The sequence below is a fragment of the Pipistrellus hanaki genome, assembly GCF_964339955.1.
Source record: "Pipistrellus hanaki genome assembly, chromosome: 15".
In the NCBI taxonomy this organism is placed as follows: Eukaryota; Metazoa; Chordata; class Mammalia; order Chiroptera; family Vespertilionidae; genus Pipistrellus; species Pipistrellus hanaki.
Genome location: NC_140517.1, coordinates 48,891,113 through 48,904,061, shown reverse-complemented (window position 1 = coordinate 48,904,061; position 12,949 = coordinate 48,891,113). Strand labels below are relative to the sequence as shown.

Genomic DNA, 12,949 nt, shown 5'->3' with positions numbered 1-12,949 from the left:
GATAGAGCATCGGCCTGCAGACTCAAAGGTACCAGGTTCGATTCTGGTCAAGGGCATGTACCTTGATTGCGGGCACATCCCCAGTAGGGGGCGTGCAGGAGGCAGCTGATCGATGTTTCTCTCTCATTGATCTTTCTTTTTTTTCTTTTTTTAAATATATTTTTATTGATTTTGTACAGAGAGGAAGGAGAGAGATAGAGAGTTAGAAACATCGATGAGAGAGAGTCATCGATCAGCTGCCTCTTGCACACCCCCTACTGGGGATATGCCCGCAACCAAGGTACATGCCCTTGACCGGAATCGAACCCGGGGCCCTTCAGTCCCCAAGCCGACGCTCTATCCATTGAGCCAAACCGGTCTTGGCTCTCATTGATCTTTCTAACTCTCTATCCCTCTCCCTTTCTCTCTGTACAAAATCAATAAAAATATATTTTTAAAAGAAGATATTTCAGAGAAAGGAGAGAGAGAGAAACATCAATGATGAGAGAGACTCATTGACTGGCTGCCTCCTGCACGCCCCACACTGGGGATTGCAATCCGGGCATGTGCCCTGACTGGGAATCGAACCCGGGACCTCTTGGTCCACAGGACAACGGCCGCGTCCCCGCCTTTGTAAGTGCATCTTGTCTCTGCCCCTCAGTTCGAGTGCCTGCCTCTCCCCCTCTGGGTGCATTGCCTCTGCTAACCCAATCCCTCCTGTTCCTGGGGGGGCCAGAAGGGGTGGTCTCTCTCCCTCTTCCCCCCCCCCATCTTTCTCCCTTTCTCCCCGCTTCTACCTGTGTCTCTGACCCTAAGAATCTCTCTTTGCACCTTGGGGTGGGGTCTCTTCCTCTCTCCAGGTTTTGCTGTGATTCAGTGCCTGGCTCTGGGGTTCTCTGCGCAGCTGTTCAGGGTTGTTGTTTTTTTGTGTGTGTGTGTGTGTGTGTTTTTTATGGGGTTTTTTTTGGGGGGGGGAGGGTCCGAACGTGAACGTGAACCCTGCAGGTCTCCTCCTGCCGCCGCCACCCGCCCGCCCCGTCCCCTCCACCTGCGTCCGGCTCCGGTCTTGCTCCTTCCCTCCCGCCAGCGCGCGCTGGGAGCTCTGCTGTTGCCAAGGGCAACTACGGCCCGCCCTCGGTTTGTGGGGGCGCAATGCATCCTGGGACTCGTAGTCCAAGTCTGCGGGCCGCCTGTTTTCACCGCATGGCTGAGAACTTCCTCTCCCGGCATGCTCCGCGAGGCGGAGCGGGGCGCCGGGGCGGCGCCTGGGGGGGAGGGGCCGCCCACCGCGCTTGGTTTGGGACTTTTGGAGGGTCGTGGTCCGCCCTCCCGAGGCTGAAGGGGAGGGGAGACAATCAGAGTCTGTTCCCAACTCCTCCCTCCATGGGGGGTGCTCTGGCCTCCCAGCCAGCCATCCCCAGGCCCGCCGGGCCCCAGAGCAGATGGAGTGGGGGTGGGGGTGACCCCGAAAACTGCCCTCGGAATCCCACGGCGTTCGGTCCCAGGGCTCCCGGGGCCCTTCCCGGTCATCTGCGTCCCCCCCGGGTTTTAGAGCGGGTCTCCGGCGCCTTCCGGAAGGGGTTCGAGCATGGGATGCGGGTGGGGAGGAGACGCCCTTTGGGGGGTTGGTACAGGCCAGTTCTGGGGTGCACAGTGCAGAGGCCAAAGAGAGGCTGCCCCTCGCCCTAGCCGGTGTGGCTCAGAGGATAGAGCGTGGGCCTGCGGACTAAGGGGTCCCCGCCAGGTTCCGTTCTGGTCAAGGGCACATACGTACTCTGGTTGTGGGCTCGACCCGCCACTAGAGGGCGTGCGCCATCCATGATTCTCTCTCATCATTGACCTTTCTATCTCTCCCTTTCTCTCTGAAATCAATAAAAATGTACTTTAAAAAAAAGAGAGAGAGCCGAAACCGGTTTGGCTCAGTGGATAGAGCGTCGGCCTGTGGATTGGAAGGTCCGAGGTTCGATTCCGGTCAAGGGCATGGACCTTGGTTGCGGGCACATCTCCGGTGGGGGGTGTGCAAGAGGCAGCTGATCGATGTTTCTCTCATCCATGTTTCTAGCTCTCATCTCTCTCCCTTCCTCTCTGTAAGAAAATCAATAAAATATATATATTTTTAAAAAGCGAATCTTGTTCGTCTCTATCCTAACCAGCTCTCCTGGTTTGAGAGCAATCTGCAAGACCCAGACTCAACTCGCACTTCTCTGAGGAGGCGGGCCCCGCCCTGCCTCCCGGAGTCTCCCCCCACCCACCCACCCCCCCCAATAATAAAGCACGCACAAGTCTTCCTTGGACCTTTATATGGAGGTAAAAAATAAAATAAAGAACGTTGTGGATGTGGAGGTGGCTGGGGAAGGGAGGGATGAAGCTTCCCTCTCTGATGGACAGCAGGGGCCGATGGGAACCAGAAGCTCCAGGGAGTTAAAAAAAAATAAAATACGTATCTATACATTTATATATATATATATATATATCATGTGAGGCGTGTGAGTCCCAGAGAAGCAGGAAGCGGCAGCAGGAAGCAGCTACTACGCACACAGAAACACGCGTGTGTGTCTCACGCACTCAGGGGGGCAGCGATCCCTGCATGTCCAGCCCACCCACAAATTAAAAAAAAAAAAAAAAGGAACTTCCCCTTTAAGAAGAGGACCACCCAGCAGTCATTTCTGCCCTTGTGACAGGAAGAAGAGAAAAAATCCCAGGCTCCCTTGCTCTCCTCCCAGCTAAGGCGGCACATGCTCTGTCACACTGAGGCTGGGCCCCACGTTCCCGGCCCCTGGAAATACCGCAGACAGCATGGTACCCAGAGGGCAGTCAGGATGGAAGACAGCCACCGTCCTTGGGTCCCTTTAAGACAGCCCGTGGGGTGGGGGGTTTTGGTAAGCCTGGCAAGAATCCCGGTGAGACTGGGCGCCAGGTGGGGGGCCTAAGGACCCAGGGTCTGTGATGTAAGCCTCCTGCCCGTCCTATCTATTGTAATAAGGAGCTAATATGCTAATTAGACTGGTCTGCAGGATGATCTCTGGACGACCTTCCCGAACGACCAGTGGGCGGGGCCGTGGGGCCACGAGGCAGCTGGGCCTGCGAGGGCAGAGCCCCTTGCACGAATTTCATGCACCGGGCCTCTAGTTGGAAATAACTGACCTTCGGGGATTTTTATTTTTACTTAAAGGGGCAGCTATACCACACACCTCCTTCCACTGAGAGAAAAGGGTCCCTGTCCCTAGCTACCCTCCCACCCCCAAAACACACACACACACACACACACACACACACACACACCTACTAAGAAGGCACAGCCAGCGTGCACATGCTTTGGCAATGAGGCCCCTGAGGGGGCCCTGGGTCTGACCAGCTGCTGTGGGGGGTGTGGGGGCGTGGAGCTCAGCACCTTTGGAGTTGGGGTGGCAGTGGAGGCGGGGGGGGGGGGGGGTGTGACCAAAAAGTCCCAGGGCTCCCCAAGGAAAGCGGAAGAGGGGACGTGGGAGGAAGAAGTGGTACCGGAAACAAGGCAGGCGAGAAAGCACATTGGAACAGACCAGGGAGGAAAAAAGAGAGAGCGAGTGAGGAGGAGGGGGGGGGGGGAGAGAGAGAGAGAGAGAGAGGGAGAGAGAGGCAGGCAACCCGGGGTGTGGGCAGCCGAAGAAAGACGCAGGGCCGAAACCGGTGTGGCTCAGTGGATGGAGCCTCGGCCTGCGGACTGAAAGGTCCCGGGTTCGATTCCGGTCAGGGGCATGTACCTTGGTTGCGGGCACATCCCCAGTAGGGGGTGTGCAGGAGGCAGCTGATGGATGTTTCCAGCTTCCTATCCCTCTCTCTTCCGCTCTGTGAAAACTCAATAAAATACATTTTTTTAAAAAAAAGAAAAAGGAAAAAAAGAAAAAGAGACGCAGGAAGGGAAGGGGACAGAGGGTATGGGACAGCGGTGGGGGGAGAGCAGGTGACAGGGATGAGGAGGAGAGGACACGCAGGGAGGAGATCAGAGACACCCTGGGGGGGGAGAGAGAGAGAGAGAAAGAGAGAAGAGAGAGAGAGAGAGAGAGAGAGAGAGGGAGGGAGAGAGAGAGAGAGGAGAGGAGAGGGAGTCGGGCGGGTCCCGGACGGACGGGCGGACAGACGGCACGCCTCAGACCCGGACGAAGACCAGGTGGGCCGAGTGCACCAGGTCGGCCACGTAGGCCAGCAGGTTGATGGCGGTGAGGATGGCCACGGCCAGGCGGCGGTCCCAGGGGCACACGTACTGGATGTGGCTGCCCCGGCAGGTGGGGTCCCGGGCGCGCCGGGGCTGGCCGCCGTACTTCTCGTCGAACTGGTAGAGCGGCCAGAGGACCATGGCGGAGGCGTAGCAGAGCACGGACAGGAGCGCCAGGCCGGACAGGAAGGTGGGGAAGGGCACGGGCAGGGCGTTGGTGCAGTCGAACAGGTTGAGCAGGATGGCCACGGCGGCCAGGATGAAGCAGATGGCGTAGACGGCCACGCACCACTCCAGCGCCGGCCGGTCCTTGTACATGTAGGGGTCGCTGATGAAGGCGAAGATGATGCAGGCCACGAAGGTCTCCACCACCTTGAGCAGGCCCGGCACCGTGGCCATGTAGCCCGTGACCTCGCCGGGCCGGGCCCGGGTCCAGGCCACCTCGGTGGCGTAGGCCAGGCAGGCCACGCAGGAGAAGACGGTGGCGGCGATGGCGTGGTCCCGGGAGCGGCCCTGGCCCATGAACTGGACGTAGGTGGCCGGGTAGATGACGGAGGCCGTCAGGCAGAAGAGGGCGGCGTAGCAGGCGAAGGTGATGGGGAAGTTGCGCCAGGACAGCGGGAAGCGGGCCTGCAGCCCGGCCAGCTCCACGGCGATGATGACGAGGGTCACGGCGAAGCAGAAGCACCAGGCGAACATGCAGAAATTGCCCGAGAAGCCCACCCAGGCGTTGGCGCTGGCCACCAGCGAGAAGGCCACGCAGGTGGACAGCAGCTGCAGCAGGCGGAGCAGGCCCAGCGGCTGGGTCAGCGCCCGCGGCGAGCCCAGCACCATGGGCGAGGCGGTGGAGGTGGTGGTGATGGTGGTGCGGGTCACGGTCACCGGCATGGCTGCGGGGAGGAGGGAGAGGAGGAGAGGAGGAGGAGGTCACCGGGAGGACTCAGGCCGGCCTCAGAGGGGGGGGAGGGGGGGGACAGAGGAACCTGGGGGACTGGAGCTGGGCGGTATCCCCAATGCCTGTGGTCAGCAAACGGCGGCTCGCGAGCGACAGGCGGCTCCCTGGCCCCTTGGGTGTGGCTCTTCCACAAAATGCCATGGCCTGGGCGAGTCTATTTTTTTTTTTTTTAAATATGTTTTACTGATTTTTTTTTAAACTTTTTTTTTTTTTTATGAACTCTTTGTTTTTTTGTTTTAATATATTTTTTATTGATTTTGTACAGAGAGGAAGGGAGAGAAATAGAGAGCTAGAAACATCGATGAGAGAGAGTCATCGATCAGCTGCCTCTTGCACACCCCCTACTGGGGATGTGCCCGCCCGCAACCAAGGTACATGCCCTTGACCGGAATCGAACCTGGGTCCCTTCAGTCCGCAGGCCGACGCTCTGTCCGCTGAGCCAAACCGGTTTCGGCGGTTTCAGTCTTGTATGTGCCCTGCCTGGGGATCAAACCAGAAACCTTGGTGTGCCAGGGGTGGTCTAACCAAGCAGAGTTTTTTTATGAGTTGCCAACCACAGAGCTCTCTGTGTGGCTCAGTGGTTGAGCGTTGATCTGAGAGGTCATGGTTTGATTTCAGGTGAGGAGACATGACTGGATTGCAGGCTGGATCCCCAGTAGGGGGCATGTAGGAGGCAGGGGTGGGTAAATTTTTCTCTCCTTATTGATGTTTCTATCTCTCCCTCTCTCTTCTTCTCTCTAAAGTCAATTTTTAAAAAATATATATATTTTTTTTAAGTATGCTCTTTCTCTCTGTCGTGTACTGTGGTCTCCCTATTAAAAAAGAAGAAATCCACCCTGACTGGTGTGGCTCAGTGGATAGAGCATCGGCCTACAGACTGAAGGGTCCCGGGTTCGATTCCAGCCAAGGGCATGTACCCTGGTTGCGGGCACATCCCTAGTATGTGGAGGAGGCAGCTGATCAATGTTTCTCTCTCATCAATGTTTCTAACTCTCTATCCCTATCCCTTCCTCTCTGTAAAAAAATCAGTAAAATACATATATATTTTTTAATCAATAAAATATATTTAAAAAAAGAAACCCTAGCTGGTTTTGGCTCAGTGGATAGAGCGTCAGCCTGCGGACTGAAGAGTCCCAGGTTCGATTCCGGTCAAGGGCATGTACCTTGGTGGCGGGCACATCCCCAGTGGGGGGCGTGCAAGAGGCAGCTGATCGATGACTCTCTCTCTCTCTCATTGATGTTTCTTGCTCTCTGTCCCTCTCCTTTCCTCTCTGTAAGAAATCAATAAAAATATATTTTTTAAAAAAATTAATACAACACTGGGCTCTAAAGCAATCCTCCTGTGCCTCCCCACCACCTCTGTCAGAACAAGAGGCGGTGTCTTATGACCTCTTAACAGTCCATCTCTCTCTCTCTCTCTCTCAACTTCCCCTCTTTGGGGTACCGGAGTTCTGCACCCCAGCCTCTGTGCCCAATTTCCTCTTCAGCCTAAGGGGGCCTCGATATATTTCTGGCCTCCAAAACTCCGGGAGTCCGGCCTGCCCAGCTCTGCATCCTCAGGGACCCACATCTAGTCACCCCTCGCCTCTGAGCATTCCCCCCTCCCTCCTCCACCCCCACCTCAGAGACCAGGAGTCCCAGGAGAGCTTCGACACAAAGGAAGTCCAGCTTCCTCTTGCCTGCCCCCCTCCCCCACGTGGAGCCCAACTCCCTCAGAACCCCGGCCAGCTGGTTCCCCTCCTTCATGGGAACTCGGCTCGGCTCAGCGGTTAAGAGTGGGTCCGTGAACCAAGAGGTCAACGGTTCCATTCCCAGTCACCAGCCGGACACATGGCCGTATTTCGGGCTTGATCCCCAGCAGGGGGCGCACAGGAGGCAGCTGATAGATGTTTCTATCCATCCCTCTCCCTTTCCCCCTCTCCAATAAAACTTGTTATTTGCCTTTGTTATTTTTTAAAATGCTTTATTGATTTTTTTTTTTTTTTACAGAGAGGAAGGGAGAGAGATAGTTAGAAACATCGATGAGAGAGAAAACACCGATCAGCCGCCTCCTGCACACCCCCCACTGGGGATGTGCCCACAACAACGTACATGCCCTTGACAGGAATGGAACCCGGGACCCTTCAGTCCACAGATCAACGCTCTATCCACTGAGCCACACCGGTCAGCGCTGTTTGGGTTTGTTTTGTGTGTTTTTTTAAAAGCAATTCATCTCCCGGATTCTAAAGTGTCCAGTGACCTGGCCGTTCCACCGAAATCTCCAGGTTTCCGTGTTATGTAGCTTCGGGCCTCGGCGTTCTGAGCTCCCCAGCAGCCAGCACACCAGCCGGCCAGCCACCTGCTCTGAGACACCGGCTTCCTCCCCCGCCCTCCAGGTCCTCCCTCGGGGCACAAAGGCTCCAGTCTCCGCGGTCACTCCTAGAGGCAGAGAGGCCTCCCTCTGCCGATGGAAATAACTTCCCCTTTTCGCTCAGAGCCAGGCTCTCCCCACCCCTCACCCCGCCCCCTGGACACAGGGCCAGTCCTCACACCCTCCTTCCCCAGACACACAGGTGTGGGGCCCCTCCTTGGAGAGCCAGCTCCCAGGTACATTTCTCAGGATCCAGAAGCCTGAGACACCGCGCCCCAGCCACTCCTCTTACAGATCCGGGTGTCCTGGCCCCAGCCCTCCTCCCTCAGACCCAGGAGCCCAGGTCCCCAGCCCCTCCTCCCTCAGACCCAGGAGCCCAGGCTCCCAGCCCCTCCTCCCTCAGACCCAGGAGCCCAGGCCCCCAGCCCTCCTCCCTCAGACCCAGGACTCCAGGTCCCCAGCCCCTCCTCCCTCAGACCCAGGAGCCCAGGCCCCCAGCCCCTCCTCCCTCAGACCCAGGAGCCCAGGCCCCCAGCCCTCCTCCCTCAGACCCAGGAGCCCAGGCCCCCAGCCCTCCTCCCTCAGACCCAGGAGCCCAGGCCCCCAGCCCTCCTCCCTCAGACCCAGGAGCCCAGGCCCCCAGCCCCTCCTCCCTCAGACCCAGGAGTCCAGGCCCCCAGCCTCCTCCCTCAGACCCAGGAGCCCAGGCCCCCAGCCCTCCTCCCTCAGACCCAGGAGCCCAGGCCCCAGCCCCTCCTCCCTCAGACCCAGGAGCCCAGGCCCCCAGTCCCTCCTCCCTCAGACCCAGGAGCCCAGGCCCCCAGCCCTCCTCCCTCAGACCCAGGAGCCCAGGCCCCAGCCCCTCCTCCCTCAGACCCAGGAGCCCAGGCCCCCAGTCCCTCCTCCCTCAGACCCAGGAGCCCAGGCCCCCAGTCCCTCCTCCCTCAGACCCAGGAGCCCAGGCCCCCAGCCCTCCTCCCTCAGACCCAGGAGCCCAGGCCCCAGCCCCTCCTCCCTCAGACCCAGGAGCCCAGGCCCCCAGTCCCTCCTCCCTCAGACCCAGGAGCCCAGGCCCCCAGCCCTCCTCCCTCAGACCCAGGAGCCCAGGCCCCAGCCCCTCCTCCCTCAGACCCAGGAGCCCAGGCCCCCAGCCCCGTTACCTGCGGTCTTAGCTGAGGATCCCGACGGAGAAAGATCTGGCTCGCGTGGCGGATGAAGTCAGAGGCACCTGGAAAAGGTTAGTCAGAGCATGAGAGAGGCCGAGAGAGAGAGGACGTCAGCGTGCGCTCAGCCCGGCTCCGCCCCCGGAGACCCAGGCGACAGCCCGGCCGGGGCGAGAAGGCTCCCCCCCGTCACCCCACCCCCGCCCCGCCCCTAGGAGACTGGGCAGCGCCTCGGACCAGGCAGCCGCACCTCCCTCCCTCCCCCCCCCCCGCACCCCCGTCCCCCCCAATCGGGGGGTGGAACGCCAGCCTCTGGGCCAAAGTGCGCGCCGCGGGGGCGTGCGCCGGGCCGCCGCCCCGCCCCGCCGGGGGAGGGCGCTGGGCGGAGGCTGCGGGCGGCCGGCCGGCCCGATCCGCGTCCCCGGCCTTATAAGGACTCAGGCCGGCGGCCACCTGGAATGCGGCGGGGACCCCCGCCCCGCGCCTGGGTTTGGGGGCGGGGCGCCCGGGCTCCGGGGCCCGGCTGGAGAGGCCTGGGGCGCACATGTCTGGCGCGTTCACTAAGGGATTTCTGGGTCCCTCTGGGGATGGGCGGGGCGCCGGGCCCCCCAGGAGGGCCTCTGGGAGAGGGTGACCGGGAACCGGGCCGGGGTGGGGGGATTGCCTGGCGGAGACCCCCCGCCCCCGCCCCCGCCTCCAGGCCTGGAGCTGCGCGCCCCGCTGGGGAACGGAGAGCTAAGGGTCCCTCCTCCTCCTCCTCCTCCTCCTCCTCCTCCTCCTCCTCCTCCTCCGGGAAGAGAGGTGTCCCTTCTCTGGGAGGTGACCGGGATGGGGGGGGGGCGGGGGGTTGCCTGGCAGAGACACACACACACACACACACACACCCCGCCTCCAGGCCCGGAGCTGCGCGCCCCGCTGGGGAACGGAGAGCTAAGCGGTCCCTCCTCCTCCTCCTCCTCCTCCTCCTCCTCCTCCTCCTCCTCCTCCTCCGGGAAGGAAGGTGTCCCCGGGGCCACCTGGGAGGTGCCTCCCCGGGCCCTCCCTCTCCCTCTCCCTCTCCCTCTCCCTCTCCCTCTCCCTCCCTCCCCCCTCTTCCCTCCTCCCTCCTCCCTCCTCCCGGGCCCGTTAGGAGGAAGTCGGGCCGCCCGGAGGAAGGGGACGGGCCGGGAGGGAGAGGGACTCCCCGGGCCGCGCCCCGCCCTCGCCCGCCGCCAGACCCGGCGCCACGCCCCCTCCCTGCGCGGCCGGAGGGGGGCGCCCGAGCCCAGCATGTGCTCCCCACGCCCCACGCCCAGGCCGGCCACCGCCTGGCTCTCCCCCGGCTCCCTCCGGGCGCGGGCTCTGCAGCCCCAGGTTCCCATTCTGGGCCCGGGACCCTGAGGTCCAGCCTCCGCACCCCCGGCCACACGCTTTCCCAAACTCAGGACTCCCGCTGCTCCCAGCTCCTCCCTCCCGAGGGCCTCTTGTCGCCAACCTCCTCCCTCAGACCCAGGGGCCCAGGCCCCCAGCCTCCTCCCTCAGACTCAGGGGCCCAGATCCCCATCCTCCTCCTTCAGACCCAGGAGTCCAGGCCCCCAGCCCCACCTCCCTCAGACACAGGGGTCCAGGCCCCCAGCCCTCCTCCCTCAGACCCAGGAGCCCAGGCCCCCAGCCCTCCTCCCTCAGACCCAGGAGCCCAGGCCCCCAGCCCTCCTCCCTCAGACCCAGGAGCCCAGGCCCCCAGCCCCTCCTCCCTTAGACCCAGGAGCCCAGGCCCCCCGTCACCCCCTCTTCCTTCAGTCCTGTGCCCTCTGGGAGTCCAGGTCCCCATCCCCTCCCCCACATCCCTCTCCTCCCCAGAACCCGAGTCTGGCTCAGCCCCAGTCTTTCTAGGGACTCGGACGCCCGCGCCTCCTTCGCACCCAGGAGCCCTGGACCGCAGCCTCCCTCACCTCTCGGCTGGCGGCGGCGGCGGCGGGAGTGGGAGCCCGGCGACAGCTGCGGACTGGAAGGGGCTGCGGACTGGGTGGGGAAGGCGGTGGGTGGGGAAGGCGGTGGGTGCGGATGGCGGTGGGTGGGGTGGCGGTGGGTGGGGTGGCGGTGGGTGGGGTGGCGGTTGGGTGGGGAGCCGGCGCGGGCGGAGCCGGGGGAGGGCGGGGCAGGCGCGCGATGGTGAGGATGGGGGGCCCGGCGGATAACGGGACTCCCCGAAGCCGCGGCTACCCCGCCCCGCCCCGCCCGCCCGGGGCGTGGCCAGCGCAAGGCCCCGCCCCCGGGAAATAACTGAACCTCCGCTCACCGGGGGGGGGGGGGGATGGAAGGCTGAGGTCACCGTTGCCATGGAGACAAAACAGGAAGACACAACAGCTGGCGGCGTGGGGGCTGCTGGGGGGCCCGACCAGCCGCAGCGCCGTCTCCAGGGGGAGGCCCGCCGAGGCCGTTGCCGTGGCAACGCGCCTGTTTAGGGTTTGTTTATCGCCGAGACCCTCCAGCCCGGGTCCCCACCCCGAGGCTCCCTCACCCCCTCCCTGCCCCTCCGGCCTCCCTCCTGCCCCCTCGGGCCTCCCTCCCTCCTGCCCCTCCCGCCGCGCCGGCCCAGCCCCCCAAACCCCGGGGGAGGGATGGATCTGGGGCGTCTGGGCCGCGCCCGCCGCGGGGACGGGATCTGGGGCTTGGGGGGGGGGGGGTCCCGGAGAAGGAAAGGGGCGCCGATCCCTAAGCCTCAGGAAGCTCCTGGGCGGAGGTCCCCGACGCCGGGGTCCGTCCCCCAAAAGAACAGGGACGGGGTGTCCAGACTGAAGGATCCGAGGGCCCCCAGGGGTGATGTGCAAGGACGGGGGGGGGGGGGGCTGGACTCCCGGGTCCCAGGGGCGCCGGCGGTGGAGGGGGGGGGTGCTGGCAGCCAAATCCCGGGGCCTGGGCGGAGGGGGGCTCCCCGGGACGCCCCGGCCGGGGACCCCGCTTCCCGGCTCGGAGGAGCGGCGGCGCGGGGCGCTGCGGCTCTGGCTCCCCCGGGGCGGGAGGTGAGCTATTTTGGGCCCGAATTCCGGGAGGGGGGCGGGGCGGACAGAGCACCGGGCCCTGCGGGAGGGGAGGGGGCCGGGCGGCGGGGCTGCGGGGCCCGATCGGGGGCGGCTCTGCGGCTCTGGCCGGGGTGGCCGAGCCGGGAAGCCCGGGAGCTGCCAGGCCCCGGGGCGGGCGGGGCCGGGCCCTGCGGGAGGGCAGAGGCCGGGGACCGGGCCCGGGGCGGGCGGGGCTGCGGGGCCGCGGGGCCGGATCCGGGGGCCGGAGGGGGGGACGGCTCTGCGGCTCTGGATGGGGATGGCCGGTCTGAGAGGTCCGGGAGCTGCGGGGCCGGGCCCGGTCCCCCCGCGGCCCGCACTCACCGCTCCGCAGTCCGGCGGCGGCCTGGCTCGGGGCGCGGGCGGGGCGGCGGCGGGGCCGGGCGCCGGGCGGACAGACGCTGGCCCGGCGGGGCCGCTGGGCGCCTTCCAGGCCGGGGCGGCGGCGGCGGGAGGGTCGGTGTGGGGTCCGAGCTCTGCCGCCCGGCTGCGTGCCCTGCGGGGAAGGGTGGGGCTGGGGGGTGCAGGGGGGGCGCCAGGCGCTGCAAGCTCTGCAGAAATGGGGGGGAGAGGAGGAGGAGTGGGATTGGAGCCTGAATGCCCAGTTTTTAAAAAATATATATTTTTTATTATTACAGATAGGAAAGGAGAAGGATAGAGAGTTAGAACATCGATGAGAGAAACATCGATCAGCTGCCTCCTGCACACCCCCCACTGGGGATGTGCCCCCAACCAAGGTACATGCCCTTGACCGGAATCGAACCTGGGACCTTTCAGTCCGCAGGCCGACGCTCTATCCACTGAGCCAAACCAGCTAGAGCTGTATGCCCAGTGTTTTTTTTCTTTTTTAATATTTTTATGGATTTCAGAGAAGGAGAGGGAGAGAAAAATATCAATGATGAGAGAGAATCATGGATCGGCTGCCTCCTGCACGCCCCCCACGGGGATCGAACCCGCAACCCGGGCATGTGCCCTGGCCGGGAATGGAACCGTGACCTCCTGGTTCACAGGTGGATGCTCAACCACTGAGCCACACCGCCCCGGCTATATGCCTAGTTTTGTGCCCCTGCAAAGGGGTAGGCACAGCCTAACCAGTGTGGCTCAGTGGATAGAGAATCAGCCTGCGGACTGAAGGGTCCTAGGTTCGATTCCGGTCAAGGGCATGTGCCTTGGTTGCGGGCACATCCCCAGCTGGGGGTGTGCAGGAGGCAGCAGATCCATGTTTCTCTCTCATGGATGTTTCTAGCTCTCTATCCCTCTCCCTTCCTC

General features: G+C 63.1%; 1 protein-coding gene across 2 annotated transcripts; it reads right to left on the bottom strand.

Moving 5' to 3' along the window:
- Nucleotides 1-3,851: 3,851 nt before the first annotated feature.
- On the bottom strand, nt 3,852-12,129 carry MYADM (myeloid associated differentiation marker). Of its 2 annotated transcripts, none has more exons than XM_084906199.1 (3): nt 12,005-12,129; nt 8,637-8,704; nt 3,852-5,061 (listed from the first exon to the last, which is right to left on the bottom strand). In XM_084906199.1, exon 3 carries the CDS (start codon nt 5,057-5,059, stop codon nt 4,106-4,108), a length of 954 nt encoding a protein of 317 aa, XP_084762325.1. In that variant the 5' UTR covers nt 5,060-5,061; nt 8,637-8,704; nt 12,005-12,129; the 3' UTR covers nt 3,852-4,105. The 2 variants fall into 2 exon arrangements, with proteins under 2 accessions (XP_084762325.1, XP_084762324.1); XM_084906198.1 differs by lacking the exon at nt 12,005-12,129 and adding an exon at nt 10,571-10,657.
- Between the last annotated feature and the right edge of the window lie 820 nt (nt 12,130-12,949).